This window comes from Mus musculus, chromosome 6, assembly GCF_000001635.26.
Source record: "Mus musculus strain C57BL/6J chromosome 6, GRCm38.p6 C57BL/6J".
In the NCBI taxonomy this organism is placed as follows: Eukaryota; Metazoa; Chordata; class Mammalia; order Rodentia; family Muridae; genus Mus; species Mus musculus.
The window spans coordinates 32,847,384-32,871,139 of NC_000072.6; the positions used below are offsets into that span (position 1 = coordinate 32,847,384).

The following is a 23,756-nucleotide window of genomic DNA, read 5'->3' on the forward strand; positions in this document are numbered from 1 at the left end:
GAGGGGGTTCTGATGTTGACTGAAAATGGGCCCTGCAGCATTCACTGTTTCGATGAGACTCATCTCTGAGAGCTATACTGTTTTGTCCATGTGTGCTTGGAATCCTAGTTAGACTTTGGACTCCCTTCAGTCCTTATTTCTCTTATTGTTAGTTCTCCTAATGTTTTGTTAGAGTGCCCCAATACCATCTAGATTTTGTGTATTCCTTTGGCACATAGTTTTATAACTCTAATATAATGATAAAATCTAATGCTTATAGAACATGTATTTTGTGTTAGACTTGCCTTAAGCACCACACACACAATCTTTTTTGCTTTTTGTATACTGAGGATTGAACCCATGACCTCAGGCACACTAGGCAAAGTACTCTACCCTCTGAGCTACACTCCTAATCTGATGTAACCCTGATAAATGTAATATTCTAACTAACTATAAGACAGAACAGGCTTGATATAGAACACAAGTTTCCATCATACCGAGGAACAGGATGCTAACACCAAGTGGTCACAAGCTATGATGTTAAAACAACAGCTCACTACAATAAATGTGCATGAGTAAGTTCTCTCAATACCATGAGACTTGGAGGTATTGGACTCAGGCTGTGAGGCTTGGCAGCACGAGCCTTTTACCTGCTGAGCCATCTCACTGACCACTGGATTGATGTTTCATAGCTAAAAACTTAATTAAGCTATTATGGGGATAAAAAGTACCCGAAGAAAAAATTGAATAGTATGTATTGTCTTTAAGTTCTGTAATTCTCACCAGAATGATGGCAACAATGTTTAGAGCATATTGGGGAGGGAGCTCTCTTTACAACAGAACTCTGGGATTTTGAAAGGGTCTTCATTTGAAAAGCTGATCTTCCCTTTTATTTTATGATGTGGTATAGGTCCCACCCCAGTGAGACCACTTGCCCTCCTCACAAACAAGTAGACCACAATGGGGGTGAGGGGGTGACACCAGAGTTTCAAGGACTGAAAGCCAGGTAGATGAAGGAGGAAAACAGAAGCCCCACTTATTCTAACGTGCCCAAATGCTTTACTGTCCAAACTCCAGCCTGCAGGCTGAGAGCATGAGCTAGTATTTTAGCTGGCCCTGGAATGTCTTGGCAGGAGGAGCTGACATCATGGTATTAGTCAACTGCTATCTTAGATAATTTTCACTTTCTTTCTACTTTGGGTGACTTCATGCAAGCCCCATCTTAGGATAAGATTGCCCTTAAAACGGCAATTTAAAAAGTATCCATCTCCTGCAGCCAACCAGGGTACATCCTACTCGATCATCTTCCAGGAAACCGAATTAACTAAAGGACTGAAGAGCCTCTGTGTTTGCTGCTCAAGTGAGATTGCCGAGTTCAGGTTCAAGATGGTCAGCCAGCTTCAAAGAGAAGCTCACAGGTGCTACACAGGTATACAGAGAGGAAGCAGCCAGAATCACCGGGCCAGGTAAGAGCAGCTATGTACTAAAATACAGTGCACTGCTTTGGAACAGACGGAGGGTCATGAGATTTTGATGGTCAATCTTCTACGGAGACATGGGACTCTTCTCAGCAATTCCTACTCTTTGAGGTTAGGAAGCCCCTCTTATAGTCACAGCTCCGAGATGTTCGGCCTAGCAGGCAGTAGCTAGAAAGCACCACCTCAGGCACAGTGAGAGCTTCTCTCTAAACTACGAATCCTAAAGCCTCTTCAAAGTGTGAATGAAGCCTGAGCATTTGCTGGCACTGGAGCTGGGAAAATGGTAGTCGGAGGGAACATTCCACAGACTTCCCTCACTGCTGACAAAACAAAGTGTAGGAAGGCTCCCAAACTGCCCTAGGGATGGAGCATTCACTCAAAACGTCTCAAGAGAACTAAGCCAAAGTCAGTTATGATTCATTGCTGGGAAAGGGTAATAAAAAATTAGCCAAAGAAGAAGATGCATAGACAGTCTGGAGAGCTCCGAATGCAGAGCTGATACTGAGGTACTTGGCTGAAGACACGTGACCACCTTCTCACATACTGCTAGGAAGGGGAGCACGCCCCGGTGCACAGACTTCCTGAGGTCTCATGGGTCAGTGTTTGGCCTATTACACTAATATCATATGAGCTGAGGAGCCCACTATAAATAACAATTTCCACCACAAGAGAGGTTCATAAGTTTTAGAGGTTATCACTCAAGGAGCCTGATAAAAATCTGGACCAGTTGGTGGCAAAGACAAAGCCTAACTTACCAGTCAGTCCAGATGCTAATTAGATTGTACAAATAATACATCAAAATGTGAGCGAATGATGCTACTGGGGTTCTTTTCATAATTATGTTTATCCTCCAGGCCCACATTTTCTTATAGAAGTTATCAAAAGACTCATGTGGTCCATGGGCTCTCTTACTTTCCAGTAGCCAAGTGCAGCACTCAGGGCAGGATGGCTCAGTGCAGAACTTCAAGAGCCGTCTGTCGCATCCCAAACCAGACATTTCCTCCAGAAGAATCAACCTATCAGTTTTCTAGCCTGCTAAGCTCACAATCACAGTTCTTTTGCCTGTTCTAGCCAAGGAACGAAGGATTCATCTGTGTCATCCTTACCTTCTAACTTAAATGCTAAAACCCTGATGCCTACTACGTCAAGGGGTGGTTGGGGTGGCACATCTTTAATCCAGGCATGCACTTGGGAGAGAGGCAGGCAGATCTACAAAGCATGATCCAGTTTTGGGTTTTTTGTTTGTTTGTTTGTTTTGTTTTTTAAGATAATTAATGTAGGATTAAATAAGAATGGGCTCTGGTCTAGTCTGACTACTGTCCTTATATTTTTTAAAAAGTTTAGAAGATACGCACAAAGTGAAGGCACATGAGAACAAAGTGGCCATCTGCAGGCCATTAAGGCCTCAAAATTCTCTAGCCCTGAACCTTGGGTGGGGACTTCATTCTCCAGTACTCTGCAGACCTGGAGCTCAATCCATTAGCTGTTATTAATTCACATCCAATCTTAACAGTTTGCACTAATCTGCTGAGAATGCCCACCTACTACTTTTGACTCTTGCCTCGTACATGTCCAGCCAAACCTCACACCCATATCAGATGTCTATTCCTACAAGGTACTGAAGTCAGGCCACTCTTGCGCTCAACCCACTTCCATTTACTCCTTACTAAATGAAGACCCAACCTCAGCCTGGCAGCTGGTGACCTGTGACCTCTGCAGCTCTATCTTGTGCTAATCTCTTGAGCCATTGATCTTCACTAAAGTTGTCACCCACTAACAAAGCAGGAATATTTTCCTTCTGGACATCTTTCTCTTGCACCTACTCAATGCCTTTCTCCAGTCAAAGACAAATGCCATGCTCTTTATGAAGACTCATAGATCACTCTAGTCTGCATTAGTTTCTAACTTAAATTTTAGTTACTTTTATAGTGATTATCTTATAATGAAGAAATATCCAAGATGATAACTCAAAGGTTTTCAAAGTATGAAAACAAGGGTTTTGAGATGTTATTCCATCAGGAGAAAAGATAAACTACTACAATATAAAAAACCACAGTAAGTACAGTACTACTTTTCAACATCCAATCTTTTATCTGAATTTTTTTGTTTTGAAGACAGCATCTTATGTATTCCAGGTCGACCTGGTTTATGTAGTGCCAGGGACAAAACCAAGGGCCTTGTTCATGTCCATTTACGTTCCTAGCCCTTTAAAGCTTCCTGGTCTCCTAGAATGAGACCTGTGGCATATACGTATGACCACAGCACTTGTGTGGTGGGAGATAAAGGAATTGAAGGCCTGGCAATACCAGATCTGAGCCCTGCCTGGGCCACACAAGACTTTCTGTCTTCAAAGATAAATGGCACTGACTGATTAGTGGAACTTGACTCACTTTGGGAGATCTCCTCTATCCCCTAGTTTTTGTTTTTGTTTTTTTGGTTTTTGTTGTTGTTGTTGTTGTTTTTTTGTGCTAAGGAAGATAGAAAGTTTACATTTATTTAAACACACCTCATCGTTAAAAAAAATCTTACTTTAACCAACATTAAGTAACACAAATATCCATTACCACACAATGGCATTGAAGCAGAAACTAATAATTCTACCTTAAGGTTTAATCATTTTATTAAACGCTTATAAACATGTGCAAGGAAGGAGGTCAGAGCTCAATGCAATCTCTTAACTAAATCTGTCACAACACCTTTTTTTCTTCACTAATTTGTACATGTGCTACTAAAAGGGCTTATATAATAGAGTCCTTTATATACTCAGTAAAATATCATCTTACCTAATATGAGAACTGGCGGTAAAGAGAACAGAGAAGGCTATGGGTCGTGGACACTTTGATCCATCAATTACTGAATATTCATTTAGATATCAAGAGGATGAATAGACGTAGCAATTTAACATCACCTTCATAATCAAGGGTAAGGTAAAGTCTATGATTTAAATGTGTTCAAGGTACTTGTGAAGAAATAAAAATAGTTTAAATGCAAGATATCCAAATTTGGATCTGCCCATCATTTTACTACAAGTGATTGATTCCCATGTTTCAGTTAATAGAGGTAGCAATTACAACAACATTCTATGCTATCTACTACTTCAATTGAAAACAATTACCCTTTCTTTTATTTTTCATTTAGTTCATAAAATGGATTGAGCAGCAACAATCTTTCACAAATGTTCTTGTAAAGCAGATAACATGGCTGTCCCTTGCCCACCCAAAACCACTTCCAAATACTCCTCAGCAGAAAGTCACACAATCAAGCTTTCATGTCGGATCCAAGGCCAGGGCAGGGTGAAACTCACTTGAACTTGGCTTCCACCTCTTCAGCAGCTTTCTGATACTCCTCGGTGGTGACTTTGTAGAACTCTGAGCTCTGTGGACAAAGTTTACACATACATTTTAACTATGCTAGAAGACAAATGTTCTGAAGACCTACAATTTTAAAAAACAGAAGCAACCTTGTTATAGGCACACCAGAAGTATAGGAATTTGTGGCTTAAATGGTACAGTACTTAAACACTTGGAAGGCCACTAATTTAAATGGCAGTATTGTCATTGATACATATATATAACTGCATGACAGATGTTCACATAATGAAGAATTACTAAGATTACTAAGTCTGCCTTTTTGTTCATATTGTTTGTTACAAATACTGAGATTCTCAGAATCACCTCCTGAGAAAATTCTTAACATGTTTTTGAAGGATGGCTTAGCACACTACCTTACTTGGTTGACTAGGGCTGTAAATCAAAAGATTCTTAAGCTCAAAGAACAAAATTCACACACATTCTCAGTGATGCAAATGCAGTATTTACTTTGCAAAATATTTTCTTTTTAGTACAGAACTTAGCCAAGCATGGTGGTACATGCCTTTAATCTCAACACTCAAGCGGCAGAGAGGGGTTAGCTCCAGGCAAGGCTGATCTACATGGTAAGTTCCAGACCCTGTTTGGGCTTGGGGGTGGGGGAATCTTTGATAGAACAACAACAACAAAAAGTGTTCTATCACTTGCACATGACAAAAAAAAAAAATCTCAGCATTTGTAACAATCAACATGAACAAAAAGGCAGGCTTAGTAATCTTAGCAAAAGAGGTTGCACCATATATGATATGAACTCATGAACAACATAAGCCAAGCTGCAGTGGCAATCCAATACTTTTCCCAGGACAGACAGCAGGACTAAAAGTGTCCCATTCTGACTAGCTGCTAGCTGCTCTGAAAGCAGTGTACTAGAGGGGTCGGCCCAAATGACCCATGAGCTCTCAGACTCAATGAAAATCCCGCAAAGCACTGGCCAGTGCAGAAGGATGCAACACAATGCAAGGCTCTATTGTGTGCCCTCGCCCTCCAATCACTCGGGCTTCAGAGCCACAGCTTGGGTAGTTTATTTTTTAATAAATCATTGTTGGTTGGTTAGAAAATGAAAATGAAAGCCTCCTCACACCGGTGACCTCTTTGCATTTAACAATCCGGGTTGTCCAATGACAGTCACATCCAGGTTTCTAAGATGCAGATAAAATCAATAGGTATGTGATTAGACAGCAGACTGGGGTGGCTGGAGCCATGGACAGGTCACCATTTGAGATGATGAATGCTCTCTATCAACCGCCAGTCCCCTATGATGCTAACATTTACTATAATCTTATTTGGGCTACGATTTATCTTTCTTGCACCTGATCAATAAAGATGAACAGAACAGTTGTAAGGATCGATTGTAATTTTTTATCATTTTCAAGCACAAAAGTGCATTTCTGACATGAAGACAGTATCCTAAGTGCACTGCCTCTGCAGCTTAAAAAGTGCAATTTGAGTGATCAGCCACACTCTATATGTGGAGAGGTGTTAATTCATCAGTAGGTCTAAAGCTATCAAAAAGCCATTTGTCTTCCCGGATATTGTAGCTTTAGGTTAGCCTGTACCTCTCCATATGCTTCACTTGTAACATTTCCTTGTGTTTTTCTGCACTGTTTGTCTTAAGCTTTTCCTGGGAGATTTTTAACAAAGAGGGAGTAACAAAAGCAGCTACCAGTTTCACACTAATAGCATCAGAACACTGTTTCTAGCTGTCAAATGGCCATTATGTCATTGATACTGGTGACACAATAACATTCTGATTAATATGTTCCTTTATGGTGAATACTAAAACTTTAACATCTGGACAGGACTGAGCTGAGAGTTCTAGTTTTGTGTCTAGCCTGTGAACTTGAGTTCAACTTTTAACCTTCCCCAACTTCTTCAGTATTTGTAACCTATAAAATATGGACAATAATTAGCACTACTTATGTCTAAACAAGCTGTTGAAGAAATCAATGTGGCAAGAATTGTGAAATCTGGTGAGTATTTTGTGGAGTATGAGAAAAATCTGTATAAAATAACGGGGGCAGGCAGGGACAGGGAGGAGTAAAATGTGTAATTCCACTTTGGGCACAAATCCTAAATAATCAAAAATAGTAAAGTGTTCTAATGAGAATAATGCACAAAAATGAGATTTTTGCTGTGGAACAAATCAGTGGATGGCCCTCCCCCTGTGATGTGGAAGGTAGGGGAAACGATGCCGGGAACACAGTCTATGGAGATAAACACTGCAGCAGTTGTCGCCAAGCTTCCTGGAGAAGTCTCCCTGTAAAGCCGCAGGTCTGAGTTTGGCTCTACACTTCTACATCAGTGACTAGTTGCCCTTACCGCACAAATCTTTCTACTGATTAAAAAGTACCAAGAAGGCAACACTACATAAACACTTAAGTATATTTAAGATATGTAGACAGCATTTAATTAATTAAAATATTTACTTATTCAATGAACACTAGATCCTCACTATCACAATAATGTTCACTCAGGGAAATTAGATCCTTGACAATTTTTCAATCTAATAACAAGGAAAACCAATTTGGAAGGGACTAGTGTACGTGTAGGTGCTGTTTCTAAAGTGCAGAAGACATACTTTGGCCTCAGAAAAGGTATCAAGAATATCCACCATTTATTCAAACCCAAGCCCAAATCCTTAATCTATTTGCCATGGGAGAAAGGATGAATACTGGGTGTTTTGCTAGAAGTGTATACAGCAGAGAAAAGGAGCTAAGAACATATGGAGAAAAGTTGAAGCTATGCTGTAGAATATAATTTATGTGGCTTGGAAAAATGAAAAATAAATTGCTGATTATCTTCAGTTGGGAGCAATATTGTGCTGGTGGTAAGAAGGGAACAGAAAGGCAGGATGCCACAAAAAAAGGGACACAAAGGTGCATGGCTCACAGCTCTGTTCTGTTCCTTAAAATGAGGTGAGAGAATGTAGCTAGACTTGTTTGTATTTCACACATATACAAAAACTGCATTGCTTTTTTCTACCCACAAAGGGGCTAATTAAGAATAAATGGTATAATTTGCTAGAACATAAATACATGTTTGAGGAAGGGGTACAGGCTGAGTGGAATTTTAATATAGTCTTACAAATTAAGCCACTACATTTACTTACTAAACAAATGTGTTTTCCTTTTATTTGTTTGTTTATTTACTTAATTTACTGAAAAATCTGAGTCAGATAAAGGGCAGAAAACAGCAGGACCTCACATCTCACTGAGAGCATGAGTACAACGTTTACAATGACACAGCACTTGTAACTAGTAGTTGTAGTAGCCGATATTAACTAAAGCATGGGGTTTGAGTGTGTGTGAGTGTGTGTGTGTGTGTGTGTGTGTGTGCACATGCACACAAGGAGAGGTATGCACCTGTAGAGGTGCAGAGATGGATGGTGAGGATTCTCCAACACTCTACCATATTACAGAGCACTCGGCTTGGCCTTTTCTGTGAGTGCTGAGGGTCCAAACTATGCTTGCATGACAACACTTTATCCCCTGTCCCTGAACTCAATCTAGACTGAACTAGCATTTCCCAATGTGTGCTCCTTCTCTGTTCTAGAGCTAACCTTGGACCCCATAGTCATTGTCACAGCTGAATTTCCTCTAAGCTGTGACAGTACCTTTGGCTTTGCTTGTCTCCTCTAAGCTTGGCATTACTGAAGGGCAGTGGGTAGATATTTTGTATATACCTCACGGTCTGATGGTTCTTCCTGACTGCGCTGAATCCATGGGAAAGAGTCCCACAGAACCAATCCATTCTTCTTTGTTTGCTAAAAGTCAGAAGAACTTTCTACTGGTGTTGGCCTTGAACACCGAATTAAGGAGTGTCTGCAGGGATTTTCCACAGCAAAGTTACTGTGTGCCCTTTTGTAATTCATCACTTTTTGTAATTCACCACTGAGAATCCTGGAGGCTTTAGTACATCTCTTTCTGCATTCACTGACAAGTCTAGTCTGCAACCATGACTAGTATATTCTGCTGATGCATGTAGTTTTAAATGACATTATTGCATCCCTATAACCCAGTGGTATGATAAGCTTCAATTCATTTTTAAAAAATTCAATAGTAGAAAACATACAGCAGATTAGAAAAAGACTTTTAAAAGAATAATCTCCAAAGAGTTGGCAGCTGTTCTCTTGAAAAAAACAGCCTGCCCACGTGGTGATTATGGAATATAAAATGAAGGTAAAAAGGGGAGGGAAAGTGGGCTAGCTAAGAGTGAGAGACGGATAGACCTACATCAGGAAATCATGGCTCCTGCTCCTTCAGCTACTAGTAGCCAGTATGCTAGACTGCATTGGATTGGTGGACCCTCCCTCCTGCTGCCACAAGCTGGAAAGTGCTGACCATGGCTGGGGGTATGTGCAGACCGGATCCTGTAAGGTGTAGAAAATGGGAATGGGGTGGCAAGTTTCAGATGTTCTCCCAGGAGCCAACTCAACTCTAGGTAGAGGATTTTAGGAAGGAACCCCAACTAGTTTCCTATTATCCCAGGAGTCCCTAGACAAATGGCCTGAGGACTCGCTGCTTCAGAGTTGCGTGTGGAGCACAGTGAGCTGTAACCTGAATCACAGGGACTGGGTTAATTGTGTCTTAGATTGCTTTTCTATTCTCATGACAATACACCATGTCCAAGGAAACTTATAAAAGAAAGTTATTCAATTCGGCACTCACGGATCGAGAAGGTAGCAGAGTTTATGACCATAAGGCAGTGAGCATGAGCTTACAGGCAGACATGGTGCTGGAGCAGCAGTGGAGAGCTTGCACTACAGTTAACCACACACACGAGGCCGAGGCAGGTGCTAATATGAATATGAGCTGGAATGCCATGCCATGGGCTGCTGGACCCTCGAAACCAGCCCTCAATGACACGCCTCCTTCCCAGACACCAACACTAACCAAGCATCTAAACATACGAGCCTACATTGGCCATTCTCATTCTGACCACCACAGTGAGAAAACTACATTTTAACATGTTAGCCTGAACATTCCCTAAAATTGTAAACTACTGGGTGCTAGAGCAATGAAACAGTGAAAGATCATCAGTATTCTTGAAGAAGGATGGCAAATCATCTTTAATAAAGCAGCCACCTTTACAATTCCAAGTCAGCTTTTTTTACTGATAATGTCTACAGATGACTGGTTGAACCCCAGACTCTTCTAGGAATTCCAGCTTCTCACACTGCCTAGCAGCAACACACTGTTCTCACCCAAGCACAGCAGCAGTTCTGAGAACATCTACTCTTGGCCTCTGTGTCCTGAGAAATTACTACATTATACTTGATACCATCTTACTATACAAGTTGTTCATATTTTAATGTCATTATTGCCCTCTAATGCCCAAGTCCTTTGATTAACCTGAAAATATGAGGCAAACAAACCTACATGGACGATTTTTACCCAATCATTTCACAATGTTGAAATCTGACTCAAATAAATAATATCTATATTCCTTGTATCTAAAGGAGCTATGTGTATATTCCTCAAATGCTGCTGATACATCAAGTGTTCATTTTGTAGTGGAGAATCCAGGAAGATTCAAAAAAGAACTACAAGCTTTCTTATGGTAAAGCTGGAAGATACAGAGAAGGATAGCATGCCCCCTGGCAAGGATGCTCAAAGCATTATTTATCACAGTAAAGATATGTTATATGCATTCATAAAAACATCATAGTGAAACTTATCACTTCTTATATGTTAACAAAAATAAAAACAAAGATTAAACAGATTTTATAGAAAGAACCAAAAATGAAAGGTGCTCATGACCTTGCAAGGTGGTGTTTCAATGGAAACCACTGCTTTGTGTAAATGAAGTCCAGGCCTTTGAGTACCATGAGCCTACAGCCAAGGACAGCTCTATACAAATACAGTCCATGGAGTTTCCTGCCCTATCAGCCACAAGAAAAATTCTGGTAAATCACATATTAGATGTCTGATTCACTAATTTCTTTCTAGATAAAATTATTTGATACAAAAATATTTAGTGATACAAGCATAAATGTTTTCCACCAAGACACTTTTTTTTTTTTTTTTTTTTGAGAAAGTAAACTCCATCAATTCAGGTTAGAAGGATATTATCTTTGAGATGTTTTAGCACCATCAAAACCCAGATATAGTCCTGTCTGTCTTTATCAGGAAAAACATGTTCCTCCAAGGTGAACTATCTCCAAAACAATAATGCAAGTCTTTATATTAGGGATATGCTTCTGTCAAATGTCCCAGGGGACAAGACATCATTGGAACACTACGCATTTTTATTTTCAATATTAAAACATTTTCCCAACTAAGGCACTGGGGACCAATTACTGGAAACCAAGCAGCAAACTGGGTGAAAAGGCTCTACTGTACATAATTTTAAAAACATGCTTCATTTTAAGCATGAATGTTCCCCACCAACAATTCTTAGCAGTGCAGCATGGTGGTTAGGAAGGACCTTAAGGTCAGACCCCAAACCCCAGTTCCTAGAGAAATAGGACAAATCACTTAACATCAGCAAGTTCATCATGTCTATAAAACAAGGACCATATGACAATTACTCAGAAAGACGGTTTGGAGAGAAAATAAAAGTACATGAAAAGCACTCTAAGTTACTCAAGAAAAAGTCAGCCCCCAATCAAAATACCGTAAAGGACAAAAGTCTTTTCTAGTCAAGCAGGCACCAAGTCAAGGAGGCTTACACTCCTCTGCCACACCATAAGGTGACAGGAAGCCTGAAGACAAGGCCTGGGGAGTGCTGGGAATGTGGGTGGCTATGTTACTAAATAGCCCGGGGGCGGGGGGGGGGGGGGGAGCAAGCTTACTGTGGTTCTCCATGCTGTAATGACAGCCCTCGAGAGGCTGCAGATAGGAGGACTGTGAGTTCAAAGCCTGCCTGGGCTACAGGGTGATTGAGACCTTGCCTCAAAATACACACACACACACACACACACACACACACACACACACACTCTCACACACTCACTCCTCTCTAATAACTTTTCAGCTTATCACTAAACAAAATGCGATTAACTTATTAAATAGGCAAGTACTTTAATCTGTTTATTTTTACTGTGCATTATGAATCTCTAAGGAATGCTAGCCATCATGACTCCACAGTCAGCTCATGGACCTTTTCTTTTGAAGCCTTTCATAAGCAAACTCCCATGGACTGGTCTATAAAAAACTGCTAGTTTAAAGAAAGTTCACCAATACTTTAAAAATGCAACTTCTCTCTTCTTAAAAGCAATATTTTCTTATGGGCTTAGAACTAATATCCAAATGTTAAGGAATGAGAAGTTGGCAATGCTAAAAAATTACAAAGTTGATGCCTGAAGACTATTTTTTATCAAGTATAATAAAAATCAAGGCATTATACTAATTTTTAAATATTTTTATTTTATGTGTACAAGTCTTTTGCCTGTGTATATGTCTATGTACCACATTCATGTCTGGTACCCACAGAGGCTAAGAATGGGAGTTGGAAACCCTGGAACAGAAGTTATATCAGTTGTGAGTCACCAGGAAGGGCACTGGGAGAGAACCCAGATCCTGTGGAAGAGCATCTAGTGCTCTTAACCACTGAGCTATCTCTCTAAACCTTACCCTGAATTTTAAATATAAAAATCAAGCAGCTTTTTTTAAACTTAAAAGTATTTTTAACTTAATGTATGTGCATATGTGTGTGTAGGCATGTGCACATAAATACAGGTGTCAGCAGAGACCAGAGAGTGTTGGATAATCTGCAACTGGAGTTATAGGCATTTTGTGAGGTCTTGATGTGGGTTCGAGGAACCAATTCAAGTCTTCTGCAACAATATCAGAGGTTCTTAACTGCCAAATCATCTGTCCAGCACCTAAAACTTCATTTTAAAAATGTGTGGGTGGGGTGGGGGGCCCAGAGCATCGAATCCCTTGGACTGTCAGTGTTTGTGATGCTCCACATGGAAGTTGGGAACTGATCTGAACTCTGGTTCTCATGCTTGAAGAACATTTATTTGTTCTTTGCGTCATTTTTTTTAGCTGAGATCAAATCCCATTAAGGCAGCTGTTGCTCTACCTAACCTGTTCTTCCCAAACTCTCTGCTAAGTTGTATGAATGGGCACCATTCTTTTTTCTTTCCTGATTCCCTGTCTCTGGGATTCTAGTAGGAATAATTGGAATCTATGTCCCCTCAGCTTTTGTTTGAGTTGGGCTAGTGACTCATGTGGCCATGCCAAGATGCTAGTTCAAACCAGAGTAGAATAAAAGCCATCTAGTAGACAACATCCTACTCACATGAAACTTCAGTGTACTTGGCAGGAGACAGCCCAGCTGAGACCAGCCCAAGGGGGTTGGAGAATCAAAGGTGAATGCATGGTGGCTATTTTAGGTCAGTATTTGGGTTAGATGGTCATACCCAAAAGTTAACAATTCAAGCCCTTCTCTGTGCTCTCAAGAACAACACATGGCACTGAACCAACAGCATGCTTCTACAGGCTCTAAGGGCACCCTGTCAGGGTCTGAGTATGAAACATGCCCCACAGGCTCCTGCTTTCCATGTTCATTCCTTAGTGTTGCTACTTAGGGAAGCTGGGAACCGATAGGAAGGGAACGAGTTGACAGAAGTAGCTCACTAAGGGATAGGTGAAGTGGGACTTTCTGATTTCTTTGGAAAGTCAGTTATGTCAAATGATGTTTTGCTGGGACATACAGGTCAAAGAGTATTTTCCTGAAGCAGACATAGGTGACAGGATGTTTTGCTATAGCAGACACATGAAAGGATGTGTGATGCTCAGAAGTGATATGAATATGATCCCACAGACAGTGGCAGCTCAAGCACTGGTATGCTTCCCTACACTTCGCTATTCTTCACTGAAGATTCATGTATTGGTTCACCTTACACTGTGTTGCTGAGCTTAGCTTGTGGTGACTTCACAGAGAGACACTCGCCAAGGAACTTTTCCTGAGGCTCCTGCGGCTTCTTGTTGCTTTTGCGGACTCCAGCTGATTAGCAGAGTCTCCAGATTTCTGGATTGAACTGCTGTTGCTGATTCGTGAGTAGTGATTGCTGAATGGACTGCACTGCTGAGAACAAAGATTGGAATATTCCCAAAGAACAATTTCTAAACAGTTCCACAACCCCATTTCCTACTAACCTTTCTTTTCCATTACTTCTAGTGCGTGGTGGGCTAGAGAGGAGGTTGAACCCTTATTAAAGTTGTGAAAAATATATGCTTATAGCCAGGTTCTGAAGGTTACGCCCAGATCCCTAGCTCTATCATCACTTTGCTTTTTTGGTCTGAAATCATGCTCTCACCACTATGGATTAAGAGGACCCACCATGCTTTCCTTACTATGATAGGCTGAAAGCCCAAACTGTGAGAAAAGATATATAAGTAACAAATACATACATTGTTCTATTCCTTGTATATCAAGAACACTGAACAAAACACAGGACACAATACTAAAACAATGTCACAATGACATCATCAAATCTGAACTGTAGTTCAATTTTTACTCTTATTCAAAACACAGTAAGACAGAAACAGGTCTAATTGAAATAAAATGTGATGCCAAAGACTCCACCTACCAGGTCCCTACAATGCCTCAAATCTGGTTAAGACTGTGTTCAATTCCAGTAACAGCAGAGTCAAGAGTTGAAGAGGCAAACAACAGCTTGAAGCAAGCAAGATATTTGATTTCCCATGTAATATGAAGTCTGAATACTAGAAACCCAGGGCTACTGTACTTGTCTAAGTATATAATCAGTTAACTAGGTCTTTGCCTCTCTGTTAGCCTCCTTTGGCATTTAGTCTTTTCAGGGCCAAAAGATGGCTACTGTGCTCAGGCCTCCCCCCTCCCCCATATTGTCAGGAAGAAGGGGGAAGTGGGGAGAGGAGGCCATCTTCAGAAATTCCCACTTAGACAGGATTATAATAAACCATGCACCATCTTAGCTGGAAAGAGGCTCAGGAACTGAGGATTTTTTTGTTCTCTTGCTTCTAAACTAAAGAGAAGAGGAACCTGTAATGGGTTTCACTGAGCCAATCTATCAAACCTGCCAGAGGGCTCAGATGACTCTACAAAGCAGTGGGCTGATTTTACATGTGGCCATTTCCATGTCCCTTTCCAATCTCTCTTAAAATACTAGGCAGTGGGGGCGGCGGCAGGGACATGGGGGTGTTGCCCCACCTGACACCCAGGAAGGAAAAGAGAAGCAAGCACAGGAGTCATCACCATGCTCCTCTGGGCTGGCTTACACGTGAGTGTCTGAGTGTGTGACACACTCCACTCTGCAATTCCAGAGGCTCCACTTTAACATGCGCACTAACATAAACACAGAGACCATGCTACTCTAAGTCTTGAAAATATCGTATCAGTCTTTAAATGAGATTAGAAGGGACCCAGGGCACATGCACTGCTTTCTCATGTCTGCTTCCACTCTGTAAGCACTGTGATCCACCTGTGGCACACAAGAAAGGAACACACCCAAAAGTGCAGAGCAAAAACTGGCTAGTTAGCACTTGAAGTTTCACTTACAAAGTGCTTCACCTTATTTAACACATCGTGGCCAAGATGTAACTGACTCTACACTACTTTCCAAGGACCAGCTCTGCTCTTTCCTGTCTGCTCATGGACTGTCAGCTCAAAGCAAGGGATGACAGGAATTAGTCCCAGTGTGCACTGAACTGGGCTGAAGGTGTGGCTCTCCTCTTTTTGAACTAATCTTCAACTACCTCTAACCACAAGTCTCTTCAACTCCTTAGATACAAGTTATCACTTGAATGGCTAGTCAATTCAAATAAAGGTCTGAGTCCAAACAGCAGGGGCAGTTAAAAACATGCCTGCTGTTGACAAACTGGGTTCACAAGTCTTATTTCTAGCTTTGCTACAACATTCCCAGGAACCACACATCAGTCAGAGGCTAGGTATGAATCCCCAAGACAAAATCAGCACTTAAGAGCCCAAGTTAAAGCTGTGTTAATCACAGCCCGGACATAATTCTAGGCTCGAAGCCCTGGCTACTACATTGGTTACACTTTCTAAAGCTGAGACAATATCTGCTGGAGCAACTTGATGAGATAAAGGAAGCAGATCTCAGACAGGAAGTGAGGATGGCTACACCTTAAAATACTTTATCTGTCAGCTCTGTCCCATATCCAAAAGGTTCCACAACCTACCAGAAGGATGCCACCAGCTGGGGACCCACGTGTTCAAACACCTGCGCAGGTGAGGGACGAGTGGCAGGCTACCACCACAGCTTTCATGGTTTTTCTCTTCATAGAATTTCATATAACCAAGGGGCTGACTTCACAGAACCACCACACCTTTACCACAGGAATTTTGAGAGCTATATATTTTAAGGAATCGTGAATGATCCAGTTTATCTAAAGGCTTTTCCTTTCCTCGAGACAGACATTAGTATAAAGCCTCTGCAGTGTGTCTCATACTCCGTAGACTAGGAGGAGAATGGTGGAAGGAAGCTGAAGTTCTTCACAAGGTAATGGGCCCAGAATGATAAAGAACCTCTTTACAGGTCTTTGAAACCACCAGCTTTGATTCCATATGGTCTCCTGAGAATTTCCTTTATCCTCTGCCTCCCCTTTACCACTGCCGAGGACACAGCTATCCATGGGACACAGGAAACAGACACTTCAACAATGTGCCAATGGCCAACATGGCTTCAAATTCTTGGAGTATCAGATATAGTATTCTGTTTCTAAAAGGTGCCCTGGAATGGGCTGGGCTGTATAAACAGAGTCTCACTTCCATATTAAAACGAGGTGTGATCCTATCAGAAGTACTTACTTTGCAGTCCAGTCATTGGCAGAGAGCCTGGTTTTTCTTGTGGCGGAGAGAGGACCTCAACCATACCACCATTCCTCCACCAATGCCTGGATCCCTAGTTAATATAAAGAGCCTGAATTCCCACTAGATTATCACTGTAACCCTGTGCCCACCTGAAAAATGAGAAAGCCTCAACTGCCTTTTGTCCCGTAGTGCATGGAGCTCAGAGGCTGGGCATTTATTCTCAGTACTGGTAGGTTTCTGTTAATAGGCATTTGTGAATACCCGAAGTATATATATCCTCATTGTTTTCAGTCCTATTCAGTTCTAATCTGTACCACTGGTGACCAGAAACTAATGACTACCTTTAGCCCTTTCTATTGGTTTCAGAACCGTATTATATCCTACAGTGAAGGCAAGTGAAGGCTCCCTCTGTGGGGCAAACTCACCAGTGTTCTACTACATCTCTTTCCTCCTCAATCATCCTGATTTCAAGCTGGTAATGACGTCACCCAAACTCAACTTGCAAGCGTCCCTGCACCAGGTAGCACTGTTGGATGGGACTCGCAGCCTAGCTGCTTTTAAAAGGAACTGGTCTCACGTAGCAGAAAATTCGCTCAGATCTTCTCTCCTCCCAAAGCCCCTTCTTCAGTTTGCAGTGTAGACTTGGGCTGAGTGCCTCAACAGCCATCTTGGCCTACAAACTGACCTTTCAAGGAAAGTGTGTGGGAGAGCAGGAGTCAACATGCAGGTCCAGAGCTCTCGGGACGCTGAGGCTACAAGTCAGCCTGCAGATGCCTCAAATTTAGAATTGTATTAAACAAATGAAAAATACATCTTTTTTTTTTCCTGATTGAAATCATTCTACTTTTATGAAATGTGAAGTCAAACTAATCAAGGCCAGACTTTCTTTAAGCCCCAAGGTGTTTGCTTTTCATACACCCCATGGGTAGCTTCAATAAAACATGTGAAGACACTCATGAAGTACTTTCCTCCTGGCAGCAACTTCGCTTCTACTTATCCTTCCACGTCCATCTCCTTCTGCCTGTCTCCTGTCCCAGCAAAGAGCAGGGAGAATTAAAAAAGGAAATTACAGCTACGTTTAAATCTAGCTTTCAATCTTACAAGCTTTAAAAAGCCACATTTCACGAAAGTCTCCCTGTCTCTGGGGTACGTTGGCAAAATTAATAAACTGCTCTTGTAATTACCCTCTGAGTCCATCTTTACTGTTATTCACAGAACAAATGGAAATATTCAGACTTTTTCTAGAACTTCTAACTTTATTCCAGGAGCTTTAGAAACTTTGCTAATTAGAGGCTCCTGTTCTGTTTTCCTTGAATTACATTTTCTAATTAAAACAGTAATCCTAGGTTCACTGATAGCCTTGGCACCACACAAGGATAACCTCGGGTAAATTACCCTATGCCTCAGTTCCTTCATCTGGGCACCAACATCTGCAACAAAAGAATATTTACCTGTCACTGTGCGGCTAGTCTAACCCCACTTGACACAAGCTAGCGTTATCAGAGAGGAGGGGACCTATGGAGAAAATGCTTCCATAGGACCCAGCTGTAAGATATTTTCTTAATTATTGATGGGTGAGTGCCTGCCCATTGTGGGTAGGGCCACTCCTGATCTGGAGATACTGGGTGTCTTAGTCAGGGTTTCTATTCCTGCACATACATCATGACCAAGAAGCAGTTGGGGAGGAAAGGGTTTATTCAGCTTACATTTCTACATTGCTGTTCATCACTGAAGGAAGTCAGAACTGGAACTCAAGCAGGGCAGGAAGCAGGAGCTGATGCAGAGACCATGGAGAGATGTTTTTTACTGGCTTGCTTGCTCTGGCTGCTCAGCCTGCTTTCTTTTTTTGTTTGTTTGTTTTTTTTTTTTTTTTTTTTTTTTTTTGGTTTTTCGAGACAGGGTTTCTCTGTATAGCCCTGGCTATCCTGGAACTCACTTTGTAGACCAGGCTGGCCTTGAACTCAGAAATCTGACTGCCTCTGCCTCCCAGTGCTGGGATTAAAGGCGTGCGCCACCACACCTGGCTCAGCCTGCTTTCTTATAGAACCAAGACTACCAGCCCAGAGATGGTCCCACCCACAAGGGGCCTTTCCCCCTTGATCACTAATTGAGAAAATGCCTTAGAGTTGGATCTCATGGAGGCATTTCCTCAATTGAAGCTCCTTTCTCTGTGACAACTCTAGCTGTGTCAAGTTGATATAAAACTAGCCAGTACACTGGGTTTTATAAGAACCAGCCTGAACAGCCAAGGGAAGCAAGCCAGGCAGCAGCACACCTCCATGGTCTCTGCATCAGTTCCTGCCTTCAGGCTCCTACCCCGTTTGAGTTCCTGTCCTGATTTTCTTGATGGCAAACAGTACTGTGGAAGTGTAAGCCAAATAAACCCTTGCCTCCCCAACTTGCTCCTTAGTCACGGTGTTTTATAGCAGCAATAGGAGCCCTGAGACAGTCACCAACGTTTTCTTTTGTAGAACCTATGTTTTTTTTGTTTTTTTTTTTTTTTTTTTGTGTGTGTGTGTGTGTGTGTGTTTTTTTTTAACAAATTCAAACTTCAAGCTTTAATATATAATGGTAAATAATAAAGCAATGTAATCTTGTTGAGTCAGTCAGCCTGCAGTCTATTCTAACTTACCATGTCCTTTCCCATCCCACTGTGGCCTCTAGTATTTTTCCGTGTGGTCACACTGACAAGATTCCTCCTTACCAAGGTAGATAGCTACTGAAAAGCTACATACGCTGTCTAACTCAACCAACACCCAGGGAGTTAGAACCTATGGTTCTATAAGCACTGAAAATCTGTGCCAGGCATAATGACAGGCATTTGGCATAGTATGGTGATGTGGCTCCATTTTCATAGAGTTTATGGCAAAATGTGGAAGAGAGACATAAAATTAAAAATCCAATAAATAAATGTATAACTAGATAAGCACTGTCGGACTATTGGCTCACTAAAGGGAGGCTTCCACTACTTGGAAGTGGTTTGTCTAATGAGCTTTCAAAGCCCTATATTTCTCTGGTATGGAACCCTTCACATTCAGTTCCTGGCTCAGCTATAATTTTATTTTGTTTAATTTTTAGTGAAACAATTCAAGGAGTACCTCCAAGTTCTCTCCTCTTAAAAAAGTTTGTTCTGACCTCTTTCAGCAATAAGAGATCTACTAGGCTTGTGAAATGAAGACTAAGAGGAAAGAAAACAGAAGCTACAAATTAGTTTGAATAATACTAGAATAGTGTGTGAAACATACACACACACACACACACACACACACACACACACACACACACACAGGCAAACGAGTAGATTGAGATTCTGAAAGCAACAGCTGTGACCCTGTGAGGATAAAGTTTTCTTCTTAGTAGCTACCTATACCTATAACAAAGTCTTAGTATGAGCCTACTAATTTTTATTTTATTTTTTTCTTATGAAGGACAACATTTAATTGGGGATGGCTTACAGGTTCAGAGATTCAGTCCAGTATAATCAAGGCAAAAGCATGGCAGCATCCATGCATGCATGGTAAGGAGGAGCTGAGAATCCTACATCTCCATCTTAAAGCTGTTAATGGAAGACTAAATTCCAGGCAGCTAGGGTGAAGGTCTTGTCACACAGTGACACATCTATTCCAAAAGGACCACATCTTCTTTTTTTTTTTTTTTTTTTTTTTCCATTTTTTATTAGGTATTTAGCTCATTTACATTTCCAATGCTATACCAAAAGTCCCCCTTACCCACCCACCCCCACTCCCCTACCCACCCACTCCCCCCCTTTGGCCCTGGCGTTCCCCTGTACCGGGGCACACAAAGTCTGCGTGTCCAATGGGCCTCTCTTTCCAGTGATGGCCGACTAGGCCATCTTTTGATACATATGCAGCTAGAGTCAAGAGCTCAGGGGTACTGGTTAGTTCATAATGTTGTTCCACCTATAGGGTTGAAGATCCCTTTAGCTCCTTTGGTACTTTCTCTAGCTCCTCCATTGGGAGCCCTGTGATCCATCCATTAGCTGACTGTGAGCATCCACTTCTGTGTTTGCTAGGCCCTGGCATAGTCTCACAAGAGACAGCTACATCTGGGTCCTTTCGATAAAATCTTGCTAGTATATGCAATGGTGTCAGCGTTTGGATGCTGATTATGGAGTGGATCCCTGGATATGGCAGTCTCTACATGGTCCATCCTTTCATCTCAGCTCCAAACTTTGTTTCTGTAACTCCTTCCATGGGTGTTTTGTTCCCACTTCTAAGGAGGGGCATAGTGTCCACACTTCAGTCTTCATTTTTCTTGAGTTTCATGTGTTTAGGAAATTGTATCTTATATCGTGGGTATCCTAGGTTTTGGGCTAGTATCCACTTATCAGTGAGTACATATTGTGTGAGTTCCTTTGTGATTGTGTTACCTCACTCAGGATGATGCTCTCCAGGTCCATCCATTTGGCTAGGAATTTCATAAATTCATTCTTTTTAATAGCTGAGTAGTACTCCATTGTGTAGATGTACCACATTTTCTGTATCCATTCCTCTGTTGAGGGGCATCTGGGTTCTTTCCAGTTTCTGGCTATTATAAATAAGGCTGCTATGAACATAGTGGAGCATGTGTCCTTCTTACCAGTTGGGGCTTCTTCTGGATATATGCCCAGGAGAGGTATTGCTGGATCCTCCGGTAGTACTATGTCCAATTTTCTGAGGAACCGCCAGACTGATTTCCAGAGTGGTTGTACAAGCCTGCAATCCCACCAACAATGGAGGAGTGTTCCTCTTTCTCCACATCCTCGCCAGCATCTGCTGTCACCTGAATTTTTGATCTTAGCCATTCTCACTGGTGTGAGGTGGAATCTCAGGGTTGTTTTGATTTGCATTTCCCTGATGATTAAGGATGTTGAACATTTTTTCAGGTGCTTCTCTGCCATTCGGTATTCCTCAGGTGAGAATTCTTTGTTCAGTTCTGAGCCCCATTTTTTAAGGGGGTTATTTGATTTTCTGAGGTCCACCTTCTTGAGTTCTTTATATATGTTGGATATTAGTCCCCTATCTGATTTAGGATAGGTAAAGATCCTTTCCCAGTCTGTTGGTGGTCTTTTTGTCTTATAGACAGTGTCTCCAAAAGGACCACATCTTCTAACAGTGCCCGTTACTGGGCTGAGCATATACAAACCATAACATTCCATTCCCTGGACCCCATAGGCTTGGTCAAACATATGAATCTATGGAGGCCATACTTAAACATAGCATAATGCAAAATACATTTTGTCCAACTTCCAAAGTCCCCATAATCCATAGCAGTCTCAACAATGTTAAAAGTCCAAAGTTGAAATTCTCTTCTGAGATTCAGCCAATCAATCAACTGTAATTCCCAAATCGAGGCAGGGAACAGCTGGGTAATCTCCATCCTCTGCATCTCCATGGCTGATGTCAAAGCAGGTTTCAGATCTCCACTCCTTTTTCATCTGTATTGCCTGCAACAAACTACTTCCTCCTAGCCTGCTTCCATTCCTTGTTCGCTGCTTTTCTCAGCAGGTATCCGCCCACTCTGGCATCTTTAATATCTTGGGGGCTCTACGTCAACTTTAACTTCATAGCATCTTAGTTTTCTTCTTAGTAGCTACCTATACCTGTAACAAAGTCTTAGTATGAGCCTACTAATTTTTAAAAGGCAAACCACAATGTATTTATGCACTGTCAGAAAGGGCTCCTTTGGAAGTCTTACCATGCAAGAAAGTTGTCTAGATAGCATAGAGTGGGCCAGAAAAAGATGGCTCTGGGTAAAGACACCAAGCCTGACAACCTGAGTTCAATCCCTACGACTCACACTGGGAAAGGAGAAAACCAACTCCTGAGAGCTAGCCTAAGATCTCTGCTGTGATGTGAGCACCCTGACATGATGCACACAAATGAAACAGCACTGAGAAACTGCTCCCGTATCCCATGATGCCAATAGAAAGATTTCCTATTTTCTGCTTGATTCTTCCTTGTGAGAACAGCATCACTCGTTTCCACTCACCTTTCAGACCTGGAAATCACACACCTGAGACCTTTCTGCTCTCGCTGTGGTTATGTGTCTCACTGTTTCTCTACAAGGGTGAGACAAAGCAATTTCACAGTTATCAGAAGGGTTATCAAGAGAATTTACCAGTATGTATTGCAAGACCTGGAGAGTAACTCTTAAATTACTGTGTGTTGCCAGCATGGGCACCTCTCATTCTCTCGAGGGCTCTGTGATCCAGCAGTCACTCTTGAAGTCACAGGTCTTCCTTGGGAAATGTTCAACAAGGCGATACAGCGTGCGTATTTAACCACACACACCAGATAGCTTCATAAAGAAGCTGTCATACTGAGACTGCTTGCACATCTCAGCCTGAACACCAGAGTACCCTAGCCCGTTTCTTCTCACCTCCCATGAACAGGACCCCTGTAAATCTAAACAACTGGATTGATTCTCCTGTGTTTGCTCAGCACAAGTGCTGGTGTAAGCCTTTGCAGATGGAGTCAAAGTGAAACGGGGCATAGAACGCTTCAAATAATAATTTTGATTATTCTTTTTGGGTTTTTAATGTGTATAGATGTTTTTGTGCATATCTGTTTGTAGTTATCATTTCCCCTGGAACTGGAGTAACAGTTGTGAGCTGCCATGTGGGTGCTGGTAGTTGAACCAGGGTCCTCTGGAAGAACAGTCAGTACTCAATCTCTGAGCCATCTCTCCAGCCCCTCAAATGATAATTCTTAGTTAAAGACCTATCTAACTTGCAGCTAAAAATAGCTATAAATGTGGCCTAAGAAAATCATGAACTTATGTAAGACATTATGAGCACTTTGCAGATGGGCTAATATTGACCAGGACAAGAGATGTATAGGGAAGGTTGATGACATGCAGAAAAGCCAATAGGTGCAAACAAGTTGCCGATTCTAGTCACAAACATGACTGGCTTCCAGTTTTTATAGTCCAGTGAGTCTTCAAGAGTGCTATTTATGCAAATGCCCTGGGAAATACAAGCTTTGTCACCCAACTCAGTATTCCTCAGCTTTGTAACAACATCCATTTGAACAACTGAAAATATGATTGCAATAACCACAGAAGAACACAAGACAACAGAATACAAACTCTAAGGACTTTAAAGAGCAGAAGACCTCTGAGCTCATTTGCCTGGAATCTAGGCTGAGAAGCTATGAGTGAATCCACT

General features: G+C 41.7%; 1 protein-coding gene across 3 annotated transcripts in view; it reads right to left on the reverse strand.

Annotated features, from left to right (window-relative positions):
• Chchd3 (coiled-coil-helix-coiled-coil-helix domain containing 3) overlaps positions 1–23,756 on the reverse strand; it is a 268,067-nt gene that overhangs the window by 55,177 nt on the left and 189,134 nt on the right. For 2 of the 3 annotated variants that reach the window (NM_025336.2, NM_001355667.1), the window contains one exon: positions 4,762–4,832. In NM_025336.2, the coding sequence (NP_079612.1) occupies positions 4,762–4,832 (71 nt within the window). Of the gene's footprint in view, positions 1–4,761; positions 4,833–20,230; positions 22,191–23,756 lie in introns of those variants that run through there. The other variant, XM_006506468.4, reaches the window with a different exon arrangement.